The sequence below is a fragment of the Furipterus horrens genome, unplaced genomic scaffold (genome assembly GCF_987537825.1).
Source record: "Furipterus horrens unplaced genomic scaffold, mFurHor1.1.pri manual_scaffold_1, whole genome shotgun sequence".
NCBI lineage: Eukaryota > Metazoa > Chordata > Mammalia > Chiroptera > Furipteridae > Furipterus > Furipterus horrens.
Window position 1 is genome coordinate 85,186,459 of NW_028327171.1, and position 14,997 is coordinate 85,201,455.

Consider the following 14,997-nt stretch of genomic DNA (forward strand, 5'->3'; position numbering starts at 1 on the left):
GAAAACAAATAAAAATGAACACACAACAACCCAGAATCTATGGGACATATGAAAACAGTTCTGAGAAGGAAGTTCATAGCATTACAGGCCTACCTCAAGAAGCAAGAATAATCTCAAGTAAACAATTTAACCCTAGACCTAAAAGAACTGGTAAAAGAACAACAAAGCACAAAGCAGAGGGAAGGAAATAAGATCAGAGCAGAAGTAAATGACATAGAGACTGTGTGTGTGTGTGTGTGTGTGTGTGTGTGTGTGTGTGTACACACACATAATCAATGAAACCAGGAGCTGATTCTTTGAAAAGATAAACAAGACTGATGAACCTTTAACCAGACTCTCAAGGAAAAAAGAGGGCCAAAAAAAAAAAAAAAAGAAAAATGAAAGAGGAGTAACAATTGACATTGCAGCACATACAAAAGAAAATTGTAAGAAAATACTATGAACAATTATGTGCCATCAAATTGGAAAACCTGTACATAATGGAAAAATTCCTAGAAATATACAATCCTCCAAAACTCAATCAAGAAGAATCAGAAAACCTGAATAGACTAATAACAAGTAATGAAATTGAAGCAGTGACCAAAAAAACTCCCAGCAAACAAAAATCCTGGACCAAATGGCTTCACAGGCGAATTTTACTGAACATTCAAAGAACTAACACCTATCCTCTTCAAACTATTCCAAAAAACTCAGAGGAGTGAAGAGTCCCAAACTCTTTCTATGAGGCCAGCACTATCCTAATTCCAAAACCAGGTAAGGACACTACTAAGAAAGAAAATTATAGTACAATGTCACTGATGAACATACATGCTAAAATCCTCAGATACATATTAGCAGACAAGATCCAACAATCCATTACAAAGATTATACACCATGATCAAGTGGAATTTATTCTTGTGATGCAAGTTTGGTGCAATATTCACAAATCAATAAGTGTGATACATTACATAAACAAAATGAAAAATATAAATCACATGACCATATCAATAGATGCAGAAAAAGCATTTAATAAAATCCAGCATCCATTTATGATAAAAACTCTCAGCAAAGTGGAAACAGAAGGATCATACCTCAACATAATGAAGTCCATGTACAAAAAAACCTACATCCAACAACATACTCCATGGGCAAAAACTAAAAGTTATTTCCCTTAAGATCATGTACAAGACAGTGATGTCCACTTTCACCACTCGTACTAGAAATCCTAGCCACAGTGATCAGAAAAGAAGAAATAAAAGGCATCCAAATGGGAAAGGAGGGAGTAAAACTCATTATTCACAGACAACATAATATTGTACAGAGAAAACCCTAAAGACTCCACCAAAAAACTGTAAGACCTAATAAATGAATTTGGCAAAGTAGAAGGATACAAAATCAGTACTCAGAAATCATTGAAGCTTTTGGTCAAGATGGCAGCAGTGTAGGTAAACAAGGCTCACTTCCTTGTACACCCACACCAAAATTACAGCTGAACTATAGAACAATCAGCATTCAGAACAGTCAGAAATTTAGCTGAATGAAATCCTATAACTATGGATTTATAAAGAGACCACATCACTTCCGGCCAAGATGGAGGCCTAGACACACACACTGCGTCTCCCTCCACAACTAAGAAGGAATACATTTATCTCAAAACCAGAGACAATCAGACGTTCCAGAAAATCGAGCTACGTGGAAGTCCAACAAAGGAAGATATAAAGAATAAATACTTATCCAGACAGGTAGGAGGGATGGAGCTGGGATGGAAAGGACGCAGTGTGGTGGTGGCTGCAGTGGTAGGCCAGCAGAAAGTGCAGTCACGCATTTTAAAAAGTAGGGAGGGACACCTGGGGAGCGTTCCCAGCACCAAACCAGACCACACAGCTCATGTCCCAGAACTCATTGCTTCTGACTGTGCAAACCAGTGGGGGTTGGGGAAGAAGAAACTGCTGGTCTCTCAGCAGAGTCCACTTGTTTAAAGGGCCCCCATAGTCCTAGAATGTCCTCAGACCCACCCACTCTTCGAACGATGGCCAGGGCAATAGGTAGAGAGGCACCAGTCCAGTATGGAAGTGGGAAAAGTGCCTGGAAAAGGGGCGAGTGGAGCAAGCAGCATTGTTGCCTTCAGACCCCTCCCCCACATAGAGCTCCACAACGTGGTGAAATGGATCACCCTGTACTGATGGATACCTAAGGCTCCGCCCCTTACAATGTAACAGGTGCAGCAGCTCTACCTAAGACACAGAGGCACACAAACACAGGAGCCTGTCAAGATGAGGAGACCGAGTATGGCCCAAAAGAGGGAACGGATCAAGGTTCCAGTGGGAGAGCTAAGCGATGAGGAGACAGCCAACCTAATAAATGGAGAGTTCAAAACACTGGTGATAAAGATGGTCACAGGCTTGATAGATATGCTTAAGCATGGCAAACACATCAGGGAAGAAGTGAGGGCTATTCTAAATGAAACAAAAGAAAATCCACACAAACCCAATGGTGAAGGGAAGGAAACGGGTTTAAATCAATGATTTGGAACATAAAAAAACAGTCAACCAGTACAAAATGAGGAAACAAGAATTGAAAAAAATGAGGAGAGGCTTAGGAACCTCTGGGACAACTTTAAACGTGCCAACATCCGAACCATAGGGGTGCCAGAAGGAGAAGAGGAAGAGCAAGAATTTGAAAGCCTATGTGAAAAAATAATGAAGGAAAACTTCCCAAATTTGGTGAAGGAAATAGACATACAAGACCTGGAAGCACAGAGAGTCCCTAACAAGCTAGACCCAAAGAGAACCACACCAAGACATATCATAATTGAAATGCCAAAGGTTAAAGGATCTTAAAAGCAGCAAGAGAAAAGCAGAGAGTTACCTATAAAGGGGTGCCTATATGCTATCAGCTGACTTCTCAAAAGAAACTTTGCAGGCAAGAGGGGACTGGCAAGAAGTATCATTGTGATGAAAAGCAAGGACGTACAACAAAGATTATTCTATCCAGCAAAGCTATCATTTAGAATGGAAGGGCAGATAAAGTGCTTCCCAGGCAAGGTCAAGCTAAAGGAGTTCATCATCACCAAGCCATTATTATATGAAATGTTAAAGAGACTTATTTAAGAAAAAGAAGATCAAAACTATGAACATTAAAATGACAACAGTCACAACTATCAACAACTGAACCAAAAAAATAAAAACAAAATCCAACTAAGCAAACCAGAATAGGAACAGAATCATAGGTATGGGAATCATTTGGAGGGTTATCAGCTGGCAGGGAGAAGGGGAAGAAAGGGGGAAATGGTGCAGGGATTAAGAAACATAATGGGTTGGTACAGAATAGACAGGGAGAAGTTAAGAATAATATAGGAAAGGGTGAAGCCAAAGAACTTACATGTATGACCCATGGACATGAACTAAGAGGGGTGGGATTGCTGGAGGGAAGGTAGTACTGGGCAGAGGGGAGCAAAGGGTGAAAAAAATTGGGACTGCTGTAACAACATGATCAATAAAATATACTTTAAAAAAAGAGAAAGAGGGACTACATTAAGACTTGTAGGAGGGGCGAAGACACCCTCATGTGACAGATAAAATTCAGGAGGGATATCTCATGAGTGAGGAGTCCCAGCTCCACACTAGGCTCCCCAGCCAGTGTTCCAGTGCCAAGAAGATAAGTCCCCATAACTTCTGGCTGTAAAAACCAGGGGGAATTGAGGCTGTGGAAAACAGAAACTGCTGGAGTTTTAGTCAATTCCTCTTAAAGGCCCCCCACACAGACTTACACAGACTCATTCCTTGTGAGCTCCAACACCACGGCAGCAGGTTGAAAGTCATCAGAGACATACAGGGAGGAACTGAATTGTCTGGCATCAGGCGTGAGCTGGTGTGCATCTTTCTCCCAGACCAAGTGCTGGCGGAGGCCATTGTTCTTTTCTGAGCCCTCTACCCATGTAACCACAGAGCCAGCGTACTACACCATATCTAAGACTCCATCAACGTGGCTCACACTGTTTGCTCCACCCTGGTGATTTCCTTAGGCCCTGCCCAGCCCAGCTTTTGGGCACCCAAGCTATTTCCGGTGGCTTTTAAATATGAAAGGCTTATCTTGGCCCATGCTTCAGATTTACCTATATTGTCTCAAACAAGCAGCATCTGGCTTTAGCAACCCTGTATTCTCACTGAGTTACTCCAGTCCTGGCACTAGTCTTGGTTCACACTTGGCTTTGCCTGGGCACCTTTAACCCCAGAACAAGAAGCAGCCATCTTACAGATTGCTTTGTAGCTTATGCTGTCTGACTCTGAGGGAACACAGTGGCTGACGTTGGACATGCCAACAGCAATCAAGACTTAACTACAACAGGAGGGTATACAGTCCATACAGTGGGCGTACCTTGAGTACCCAGCTTGAGTATAGTGGAGGCAGTGCCACTGGACTCTACCAGAAACCTACTATATTAGGCCACTCTACCAAGCCTGGGAGACGTAGCAGCTCTACCTAACACATAGAAACAAACACAGGGAGGCTGCCAAAAGGAGGCGACAAACATCACCCAAATGAAAGAACAAAACTCCAGAAAAAGAACTGGACAAAATGGAAACAAGCAGTCTACTAGATGCAGAGTTCAAAACACTGATTATAAAGATGCTTAAGGAACTTAGCAAAGACCTCAACAGCATGAAAAAAAATCCAGTCAGAATTGAAGAATACACTATTTGAAATAATAAATAATTTACAGGGAGTCAACAGTAGAGTGGGTTAAGCTGAAAATTAAATCAGCAATTTGTAATATAAGAAAGCAAAACAACCAATCAGAACAAGAAGAAAAAAGAATCCAAAATATGAGGAGAGTGTAAGGAGCCTCTATGACAATTTCAAGAGTACCAACATTCACATCATGGGGGTGTTGGAAGGAGAGAGAGCAAAATACAGAAGCAGACCTCTTTAAAGATATATCTTTGAATGTTCTCTTAATTTTTTCCCTAAGAATAAATTCTAGATAATTGCCAGGTAATCATTGTTTATACATATTGCCCCAAAATGATACAGAAACTATCTTTATATTTCTGTAAAAATACCTTTTTCCTATGGCCTCTTCAGCAGTTAGTTATTTTAAATATTTGCCAATTTGATAAACAGAAATAGAATCTTACTCTGCTTTTAACTTCCATTTCTCTGATTACTAGTGAGGCTAACATGTTGAATGGTCATGTGTTTTTTGTTTTATTTTTAATGTTCACTCATCTCAGTCGACTTTTATTGCTTGTTTTGACTTGTGTATGCTGTAATATATTAATTACAGTAACCCTTTATCACATGCAGAACATATTATCTCCATTTATCATTTGTCCTTCAATCATTGTCTTGATGATTTAAGAAGTTATTATGAAAAATTTTAAATGTAATACAAAGGTGGATCACATGGTGCGACAAACTTCCAGGTATCCAGGAATGCTCCCGAGGTTAATAGCTCATGCCTAGTCTCATTTCATAAATAATGTTTATGGTATTTTTTGAGGTGGAAACCTTTGAATGCTGATATGGTTAATTCACTTTTCCCCTTCAACTTTCTGCCTTTGGTATATTTCAGATGTAGCCTTGGCTGCAGTCCTTGTGCCCGTGCTCGTCATGGTCCTCACCACTCTCATTCTCATCCTGGTGTGTGCTTGGCATTGGAGAAACAGGTTAGTACTATGTAAGTAGTTCACCTAATTGGTCCTAGAGGGGGTGTTTCCAAGTGTAAAATAGAAACTAAGTACAGAAGATGAACTGTAATTCTTCTTGTGAGAGAAAATTAAGATAGCCATTAAAATAAAAATATATATTTCTCCTTTATTCCCATAAAAATGAGTATATTCAGTTACTGAGTACCCTCATTGTTTCAAATTTTGCAGTACACACTGGAATATACACATTCATAAGAAAAACATCAACATATAGTAAATAGGTGCTTAGTAATACTAAAAGAATGAAACACACTTGCTGTCTTTAAGGTGTTCAGCAGGATTAACTGACACAAAATGAAGAACTCTAATATAGTTTGATGAGTTATATATGAAGTGCTGGAGAACACATATGCAAGAACCTTGAGAGTTTTTTGAAATCTTTTCTTCAAAAAAAAGTATGTTTTACTAAAAAGAAGGAATTGGATTTGGCTAGACAGTGGAAGGTAGAAAATGCCCCAGACTGACAGAACTGCTTGAGCAGAGGCACAGAGATGTGGGATGTAGGCAGAATAGCCAGTCAGCTCATAGGGTCTGGGAGGAAAGCCCTGAGAAAGGACCATACAAATAGAGCCTGGGCCAGGATCAGCCAGGAGAGCTTTCTGGGAAAGGGAAATTTGGATTTTATTCTGTAGATGGGAAATCAATGTAGTTCATTAAGCACACAGGTGGTATTATCAGATGATTGTAGAAAAATAGTGGCAGGAGTTTTGCAGAGTAGATTGAAGAGGAGAGACTAAAAGAGAGAGAAAGATGAGCTAGGAAACTATTAAGGGTGGGCAAGAACATATTACAACAATTCTGGAAAAAGATGGAAAGGGAGAGATGTCCCAGTGTCATCAGTGGGATGTGTGACTGGCTGTCATGTCCAGGAAGTAGGAGGGATCCAGGATGATCTGAAGCTTCTGCAGTTGGACCACTAGGCATGTCATGAGTTGAGGTAACAGCAGGAAGGACAGGTTTGGTAGAGCAAGAGAATGACTTGTTTTGTTCAGCCATTCCAGAAGTATTTGAGCTCCTACCCTGTGCCAAGTGTTGAGCGATGAACCCTAGAATTTACAGAACTGAAGAGGATACAGCGCAGAAAACTTCAGCCATGGTACCAACATGGATCCCAGTGGATCCCAGATTCATGATGTTGGGAGGTTGTCTCAGCAGAAATCCAACAAGTTAGTACAAGGGCATTAGGGGACGAAGGAGAGGGAAAGGGCTTTAGGGAAGTCCAGAAAAGAAATTCATGATGCTTCCAGGGAACTGAATAGTAATAACAGTAATGAGAAAAAGAGCTACAGTTAATTTTCATAGAAAATTAAATATGATTTTAGGCATTACTCTAAATGCTTTACATGTTTTAACTAATTTAATCCTCAAAACAACCTATGATCAAGGTACTGTTATAAATTCTTTAGAGAAGAAGAAAGTGAAATAGGGAGCATAAATAACTTGCCCAAGGTCACCTGGCCAGTACATGGCAGAGTGGAGTTTCAGGCCTGAATACAGAGCCGACACTTTCAACCACTGATGCCTATGAACATATAACTAGTCAATAAAGTCAAATTCACTTATGGTTAAAGCACAGGGCTGTGGGAGTGAGGCTTGAGGAGTAGAATTGGTGAGAGGGAGGTAGGAAGCAAGTCATCTTTTTCTTTTTTTAAGTAATTTTAATTTTTTTATATTTTATTTACTTTTAGAAAGAGGGGAAGAGAGAGAGAAACATCGATGTGCAAGAGAAACGTTGATTGGTTGCCCCTTGCAGGCCCCCAACTGGGGACCTGGCCCGTAACCCAGGCATGTGCCCTGACTGGGAATTGAACCGGCAATCTTTCGGTTCTCAGGCTGGCACTCAGTCCACTGAACAGCACCAGCCAGGGCTTGAGATCAGTTTTGGATAGTGTTTCAAAAACCCTGTGGACATTCAGACTCCCAAGAGACAAATGGAATACATGTCTGTTCTGGACAAAAGCTCAGCTGCAGAATTGAAGTTACTTCTGAGCAGGATGGGTTGAAATTGCTGACAACTGGCTTTACAACAAGGAGTAAAAGAGGAGATACTATTAAAGGGCTGTGGAAAATAGTGAAGAGGAGAATAATTAAAACCCTGTAATTATTGAAACCTTAACTCATGCCAAGCACTATTCTAAGTACTTGACATGTAATGAAACAAAAACCTGAAGCTTTGAGAATATATAAAATCTTTTATAGTATAACCCTTGGCTAATAATCATACCATTCAATTAATTGTCCTAGCCATATAAGGTATCTAACTTTCATTTAGAAGAGATTCTTGATTTCCTTTTATTTAGAAGTCTTACGATAATGTTAGGATTTTCAAAGAGAAAAGTTACTATTAAACCAGCATTTTATTATTACATTGCAGTTTTTGATTAACAGCTTCAGCACTTACCATCTCTTCCACAAATTTTACATCGTACTTTACTTTGGGATAATGAAATGTTTCATTTTAAATACAGCTAGACTTGCCCTGGCTGGTCTGGCTCAGTGGACTGAGCCACCAGCCTGTGAAGCAAAGAGTCGCCGGTTCAATTCCTAGTCAGGGTATATGCCTGGATTGCAGACGAGGCCCCCAGCTGGGGGCATGTGAGAGGCAACCACACATTGATGTTTCTCTTCGTCTCTTTCTCCCTCCCTTCCCGTCTCTAAAAATAAATAAGTGAAATCTTTTAAAAATAATAAATAAATAAATACAGCCAGAGTCTAAAATAAGGAAGTCTTTAATATCAGTAATAAAAGTATCGTCTAATGCTGGAGAAGAATGTTTCCAAGTAGGAAAAGACATAGTTTGGGCTCTTTGAGAAAGCCACATTTGTGATCTTGAGCAGATCACATAACCATCTTGTCCTCATTTAAGCACTAGTATATGACTGCTTTCTCTCTAGTTTGAAAAGCATTAATTTTAATTAGATTTACATTCTTGACTCAGAAACTGTCCTTTGTAAAACGCTTTTAGTAGATAGTAATTCCTAACAGAGGGATAGGAGCTTTCTCCTGGGGATGGGGAGGGGTGGACTAGGGAGAGTCTTCTTTGTTGTACATATGGCTCTCATCTTTCAGACCTAGAGAATCTTGTTTCCTTCCCTCAGCTTTTGTCACTGTTAGTGACAAAGTTGACTTATCCTGGGATGGTTGGGGGAATTTGGTCTATACAATTAAGGGTAGGTGACACTTGAAACTTCTCTGGGACAAAGGACCATAGAAGAAAAGCAAGAAATTGGAAAAATAACACAGAAGGAAATTTGGGGATTTTTGTTGTTCTTTTGTGAAATTTGAATTTGAAACCAAATGAGACCTAATATGATTTCGCCATAAAAACCCATATATCAGGGCTGGATCTTTGATTTGATTCAGTCTTTTTACCTAAAGACTGAGCCTTTTTAAATTTCTTTATTCCTTTTGAAATAGTTGGGTAATGCGATAACTCTCTCAAGAGACAGTTAATATTTCCTGAGAATCCAGAATTTATGAACCTCGACAAAGTCAAATGGAACAGAGGACTCTGTGGGGTAGATCAGCAAGTGGAAATGTGTACTCCTGACTAATTATTAACTTTGGTGTTTATCCTACAGTTTCAGGGCTACCTTACTAGTGAATTCACTGTATTTGCTAACTTTTTTTCTGTATTTTTCCAGAAAGAAAAAAACTGAAGGCACCTATGATTTACCATACTGGGAGCGGGCAGGTAACTCATGACTTTGCATCTTTCTGTCAGTGAGAAGCCCCTCCTCTCCAGGTGGCAGTAGTGAAAGGACAGTTTTCAGGGCCACTTAAACTCCTCAGCACTGTGAGAAAAACACTTTCCTCCTCTGTACTGTTCATTTTTACCCTTCTGTTAAATCTCTTCTAGAGTCACAAAGTAATGAAATGGAAAGGAATTCTGTTTCTTCTGGAAAACTTGTCTGATTTTTATCATCTATCTATTTCTCTTGAGGAGACCAGCTTTCTTTGAAGTCCATATAAACACTGTGTAAGCAGCAAAGGGTTTGGGTCCTAGTCACAGTGTGTGTTTGTCACTCTGGTGGGTGTTTACCAGGTGGAGTCCAGAAGTGTAGGAATCCATGCAGTCTGCCACCTCTGCTATGTTGAGTTGTCATCTTCTAAATTCAGCTCTGTGCAGCAAGTGATAGATTGCTGCAAGTTATACCAGAAGCTCCTCTACCGGTTTCCCACTTCCCAGACTCACTAGTGGAACAACTCTTAGGAGCCAAAGAGTTCACCACTGTGACCAGGATAGAAAAGAGTAGTGGTAGGTGATCACATGCTGCTAGCCCTCCAAGGCGGATCTTGGAAAGTATTTTTTTGGAAAAAAAAATTAAAAACCTCCCTTACCACAGACAAACTATCTGGCTGGTGATCTGCTTCTTCTGTATATGCTTTTGAAAGAGATTTCTACTAGATTTTACTTTGCACTGAATATTCTATTAAAGAAAAAAAAAAATCTTGAACAACTTAAGGAACTGGAAAGAAAAAGAAAAACTAAACCGAAAGCTACCATAAAGAGGGAAATAATAAAGATTAGAGCAGAGATAAAAAAAATAGAGAGTAAGAAAACAATAGAGAAAATCAATGAAACTAAAAGTTGGTTCTTCAAAAAGATCAACAAAAGTGGCAGACCTTTAGCTAAATGGACTAAGAAAAAAGAGGGGAGAAGATCCAAATTACTAAAATCAGAAATGAAAGTTGGGACATTACTACCAATTCTATGGAAATGCAAAGAGGATTATAAGACAGTACTATGAAAAATTGTACACCAAAAAATTGAATAACCTAAATGAATTGGATCAGTTCTGAGAAACAAACCTACCAAGACTAAATCATGAAGAAATGGAAAATTTGAATAGACCTAAAACTAGTAAAGAAATTGAGTTAATAAAAAATCTCCCAACAGAGAAAAGTACTGGACCTGATGGCTTCACTGGTAAATTCTACCAAACATTGGAAGAAGAACTAAACGTTAAACATTCCACCACAAAAAGCTATTAAAACTAATAAGTGCATTTAGCAAAAGGGCAGTATACAAAGTCAACACACAAAAATTAGTTACATTTCTATACACAATCAACAATGTGAAAAGGAAATTAAAAAAATAATTGTATTGATAATAGCATTAAAAAGAGTAAAATAGAAATTATCCAAGGAAGTAAAAGGCTTAATACAATGAAAACATTCCTAAAAGAAATTTTAAAAAACAAATAGAAACACATTCTCTGTTCAGGGATTGCAAGGTTTATTATTAACATCACTACTACACAGAGCAGTCTCCAAATTCAGCATGAATCCCTATCACAATCTGAGTGATATTTTTGCAGAATTAGAAAAACCCATCATAAAATTCAGGAGCTCCAAAAAGTCAAAACAATCTTTTAAAAGAAAAAATTGAAAGACTCATACTTCCTGATTTCAAAACTTACTACAAAGCAATCATAATCAAAACTGTGTGGGGACTTCCAGCCAAGATGGAGGCCTAGACTGACAAACTCCATCTCCCTCCACAACTAAGAAGGAATAAAACTACCACAAAACCAGAAATAACCAGAAGTTCCAGAAAATAAAGCTACATAGAAGTCCAATGTATGAAGTTATAAACAAGTGGTGCTCGTCCAGATGGGTAGGAGGGGCGAAGCCAGGGCAGAGAGGTCAACCTATGCTGGCGATGGTGGCAGGATGGTGGTAAGCACAGACACCCATATTTAAGGGGAGGTGAGAAGTGCCTCGGGAGCACCCCTGGCTGCAGACCAAACCCGTCAGCTCACAATTCCAATGCCAGGAAGACAGACCCCCATAGCCTCAGACTGTGAGGGCCGTAGGACATGGGGGTGGAGGAGGAGGCTCCTGGTCTCTCAGTGGAGAGTGAACGGCAGGAATCCATCCTGGACCCTCGCCCCCACACAAAGTGCCACAGTGTGGTGAGAAGAGTCACCCGGTAGTGACAAGTGCATGGGGCTTTGCTCCATATAGTGTAGGAGGTAAGACAGCCCCGCCTAGGATAAAGGTAAACACAAAACTGTCAGGATGGCACAGATCATGATAGAGATCCAGGTGATGCAGCTGACCAGCCAGCAAATATCTAATCTTAACGGCTCAGCAGATAGGAAATCTTTCTGAGGCACAGTTCAGAACTTTGGTTATATGAATGCTTACAGACCTAATAGCAGATCTTAAACAAGATGGGGAAGGAATGAAGGCTAGTCCTGCTGAAATGAATGAAAACATATGAAACTAGTGGTGAGGGAAAGAAAACCAGGGATCAAATCAACAAATCAGAACATAGGGATAGGACAAACAGTCAACGAGTGCAGAAAGAGGAAATGAAAAGTGAGGAAAATGAGGAGAGGCTCAGAAACCTATGGTACAGCTATCAGTGGGCCAACATCTGAATCAGAGGGTTGCCAGAAGGTGAAGAAGAAGAACAGAAGTTGAAAAATTACCTGAAAAAATAATGAAGCAGAACTTCCCTAACTTGGGGAAGGAAATAGACTTACAGGTCCAGGAAGCACAGGGAGTTCCAAAAAAACTGAACCCAGGAAGAACCACACCAAGACACATTATAATCAAAATGTCAAAAATTAAGGATAAAGAGAGAATCTTAAAAGCAGCAAGAGAAAAGAATTACGTACAAAGGGGTCCCAATAACGCTTTCAGCTGATTTCTCGAAAGAAACTCTGCAGGCAAGAAGAGACTGGCAAGAAATATTTCAAGTAATGAAAAGCAAAAACCTACAACCATGATTACTCTATCCAGCGAAGCTGTCATTCAGAATAGAAGGGCAGAGAAAGTGCTTCCAGGACAAAGTAAAACTGAAGAAGTTCATCAGATCCAAACCACTGTTATATGAAATGTTAAAGGGACTTGTTTAGGAGAAAGAGGATCAAAACTATGAACATTAAAATGAAAACTGTATCACAACAACCAACAACAGAAACTAGGGAACCAAAACAAAGGCAAACTAAGTAGGCAATGAGAGTGGGAAAAGAATTACAAGTATGGGGTACATACTGGGGGGAGGTCAGCAGGGAGGAGGAAGGGGGGGGAAAGGAGGGAGATGGTACAGGAATTAAGAAGCATAGTAGGAGGGAGTGGAGTAGATAGGAAGATGTTGAGAAACACTATATGCACAACCAATGGGCAGGTACTGGGGGGGACAACTGGAGGGAGGGGCTCACCGGGTGGAGGGGAAAAAAGGGAAAAGAAATTGGGACAAATGTAACAGCATAATCAATAAAGCACATTTTAAAAAATACTTTTTTTTAAACTGTGTGTGTGGCAGGGGAACAGTGTGGTAGTGTCATAAAGAGAGACATATAGACCAATGGAACAGAATAGAAAACCCAGAAATAAGCCCTCATAAATACCATCGATTTTTGACAAGGGTGCCCAGACCATTCATTGAGGAAAGGACAGTCTTTTCAACAAATGGTTCTGGGAAAACTGGGTATCCATATGCAAAAGAATGAAGTTGGACCCTAGCCTAACACAATATACAAAAGTACACTCAAAATGGATCAAGAAGCAAAATATAAGGCGTGAAAACAATAAAACTCTTAGAAAAAAACGTAGGACAAAAGCTTCACGACACTGGATTTGGCATTGATTTCTTTGATCTGACACCAAATGCCCAGATAAGAAAAGAAAAAATAGACAAGTTGGACTTCATGAAAATTTTAAAATTTTGTTTATCAAAAGCCACTATCCACAGAGTAAAAGGGCAACCCATAGAATGGAAGAAAATATTTGCAAGTCATATATTTGATGAGGCATTAATACTTAGAGTATGTATGGAATTTCTAAAACTCAACAAAAAACAACTCTATTCAAAAATAGGCAAAGAACTTGAATAGACATTTTTCGAAAGGATATCTACAAATGACAATAAGCACATGAAAAGATGCTCAACATCACCAATCTTTAGGGAAATACAAATCAAAACTATAGTGAGCTACCACCTCACTGACACCCATTAGGATGGCACCTATCAAAAAAACAAATGTTGGTGAAGCTGTGGAAAAGTTGAAAATTGTAGAGTTGGTGGGAATGTAAAAAGTTATAGCTACTGTGTAAAACACTATGGTAGTTCCTCAAAAAGTTAAAAATAGAACTACCATATGATTCAACAGTTCCACTTTGGGTATATACCCAAAATAATTAAAAGCTTGGTCTCAAAGAGGTGTTTCTATACCCATTTTCACAACAGTTAAAATGTAGAAACATCAATTGATGAATGTATATGTAACATATATACATGCAGTAGAATATTATTCCTTTTTTTTAAATTTTTTTATTGTTGACACTATTACAGTTGTCCCCATTTATATTACTCATTCTTAAAAGGAAATTCTGCACTATGCTACAAAATGGATGAACCTTAAAGGCATTGTGCTAAGTGAAATTAGCCAGTCACAAAAAGACAAATACTGTATGATTCCACTGATATGGGGTACTTAGAGTAGTTAAAATCATCAAGACAGGAAGTAGAATTGTGGTTACTAGGAGCTGGGTAGAGAGAAAACTAGGTATAGATTTCAGTTGTACAAGACAAAAAGAGTTACAGAGATGGATGGTGGTAATGGCTGCACAACAGTGTGAATGTATTTAATATTACTGACCTGTGCACTTTAAAGTGGTTAAGATGATAAATTTTATGTATCTTTTACTACAATGAAGAAAGAAGCTTGGCCTTGGTTGGTTGGAGCATCATCCCATGCACCATAAGGGTGTGGGTTTGATCCCTGGTCAGGGCATATACCTAGGTTTCAGGGTTGATTCCTGGTCAGGGTGCATCCGGGAGAGAACTGATTGGTGTTTCCCTCTCACATTGATGTTTCTCTCTGTCTCTCTCTCTCCTTTCCTTTCTAAAATCAGTTTTAAAAAACCCTCAGGTGAGGATTTAAAAAAAGAAGCTTGAACATAAAGGCTAGTTTGTTACAGAAATGGCTTAAATGCAACAGGATTTCTCTTAACATACTATTATGACTTCAGACACAGGTTTGTATTTAATGGTCTCTTTTGCTTTTACCATCACAATGAAGGTTGGTGGAAAGGAATGAAGCAGTTTCTCCCTGCCAAGTCCGTGGAACATGAGGAAACGCCAGTTCGCTACAGCAGTAGTGAGGTTAATCACTTGAGTCCGAGAGAGGTCACCACAATGCTGCAAACTGACTCTGCAGGTAAACTACATGGCAGCCGTGGGTAGAGGGAGAAACTGCTGTGCTTGCTGTAAAACTTTGGGATTTACAATATCTTATCTTTTTCATGTGTGGGAGATCAGCTATTTTCCCAACATAGACCACTTTTAAAA

The 14,997-nt window shown here is 39.4% G+C and overlaps 1 protein-coding gene across 1 annotated transcript in view; it reads left to right on the forward strand.

Moving 5' to 3' along the window:
* Positions 1–14,997, forward strand: part of DCBLD2 (discoidin, CUB and LCCL domain containing 2) — a 106,611-nt gene that overhangs the window by 89,375 nt on the left and 2,239 nt on the right. Inside the window, exons 13-15 of the mRNA XM_090276100.1 lie at positions 5,555–5,648; positions 9,335–9,384; positions 14,729–14,866. Of these exons, the coding sequence (XP_090132226.1) occupies positions 5,555–5,648; positions 9,335–9,384; positions 14,729–14,866 (282 nt within the window). The remainder of the gene's footprint in view (positions 1–5,554; positions 5,649–9,334; positions 9,385–14,728; positions 14,867–14,997) is intronic.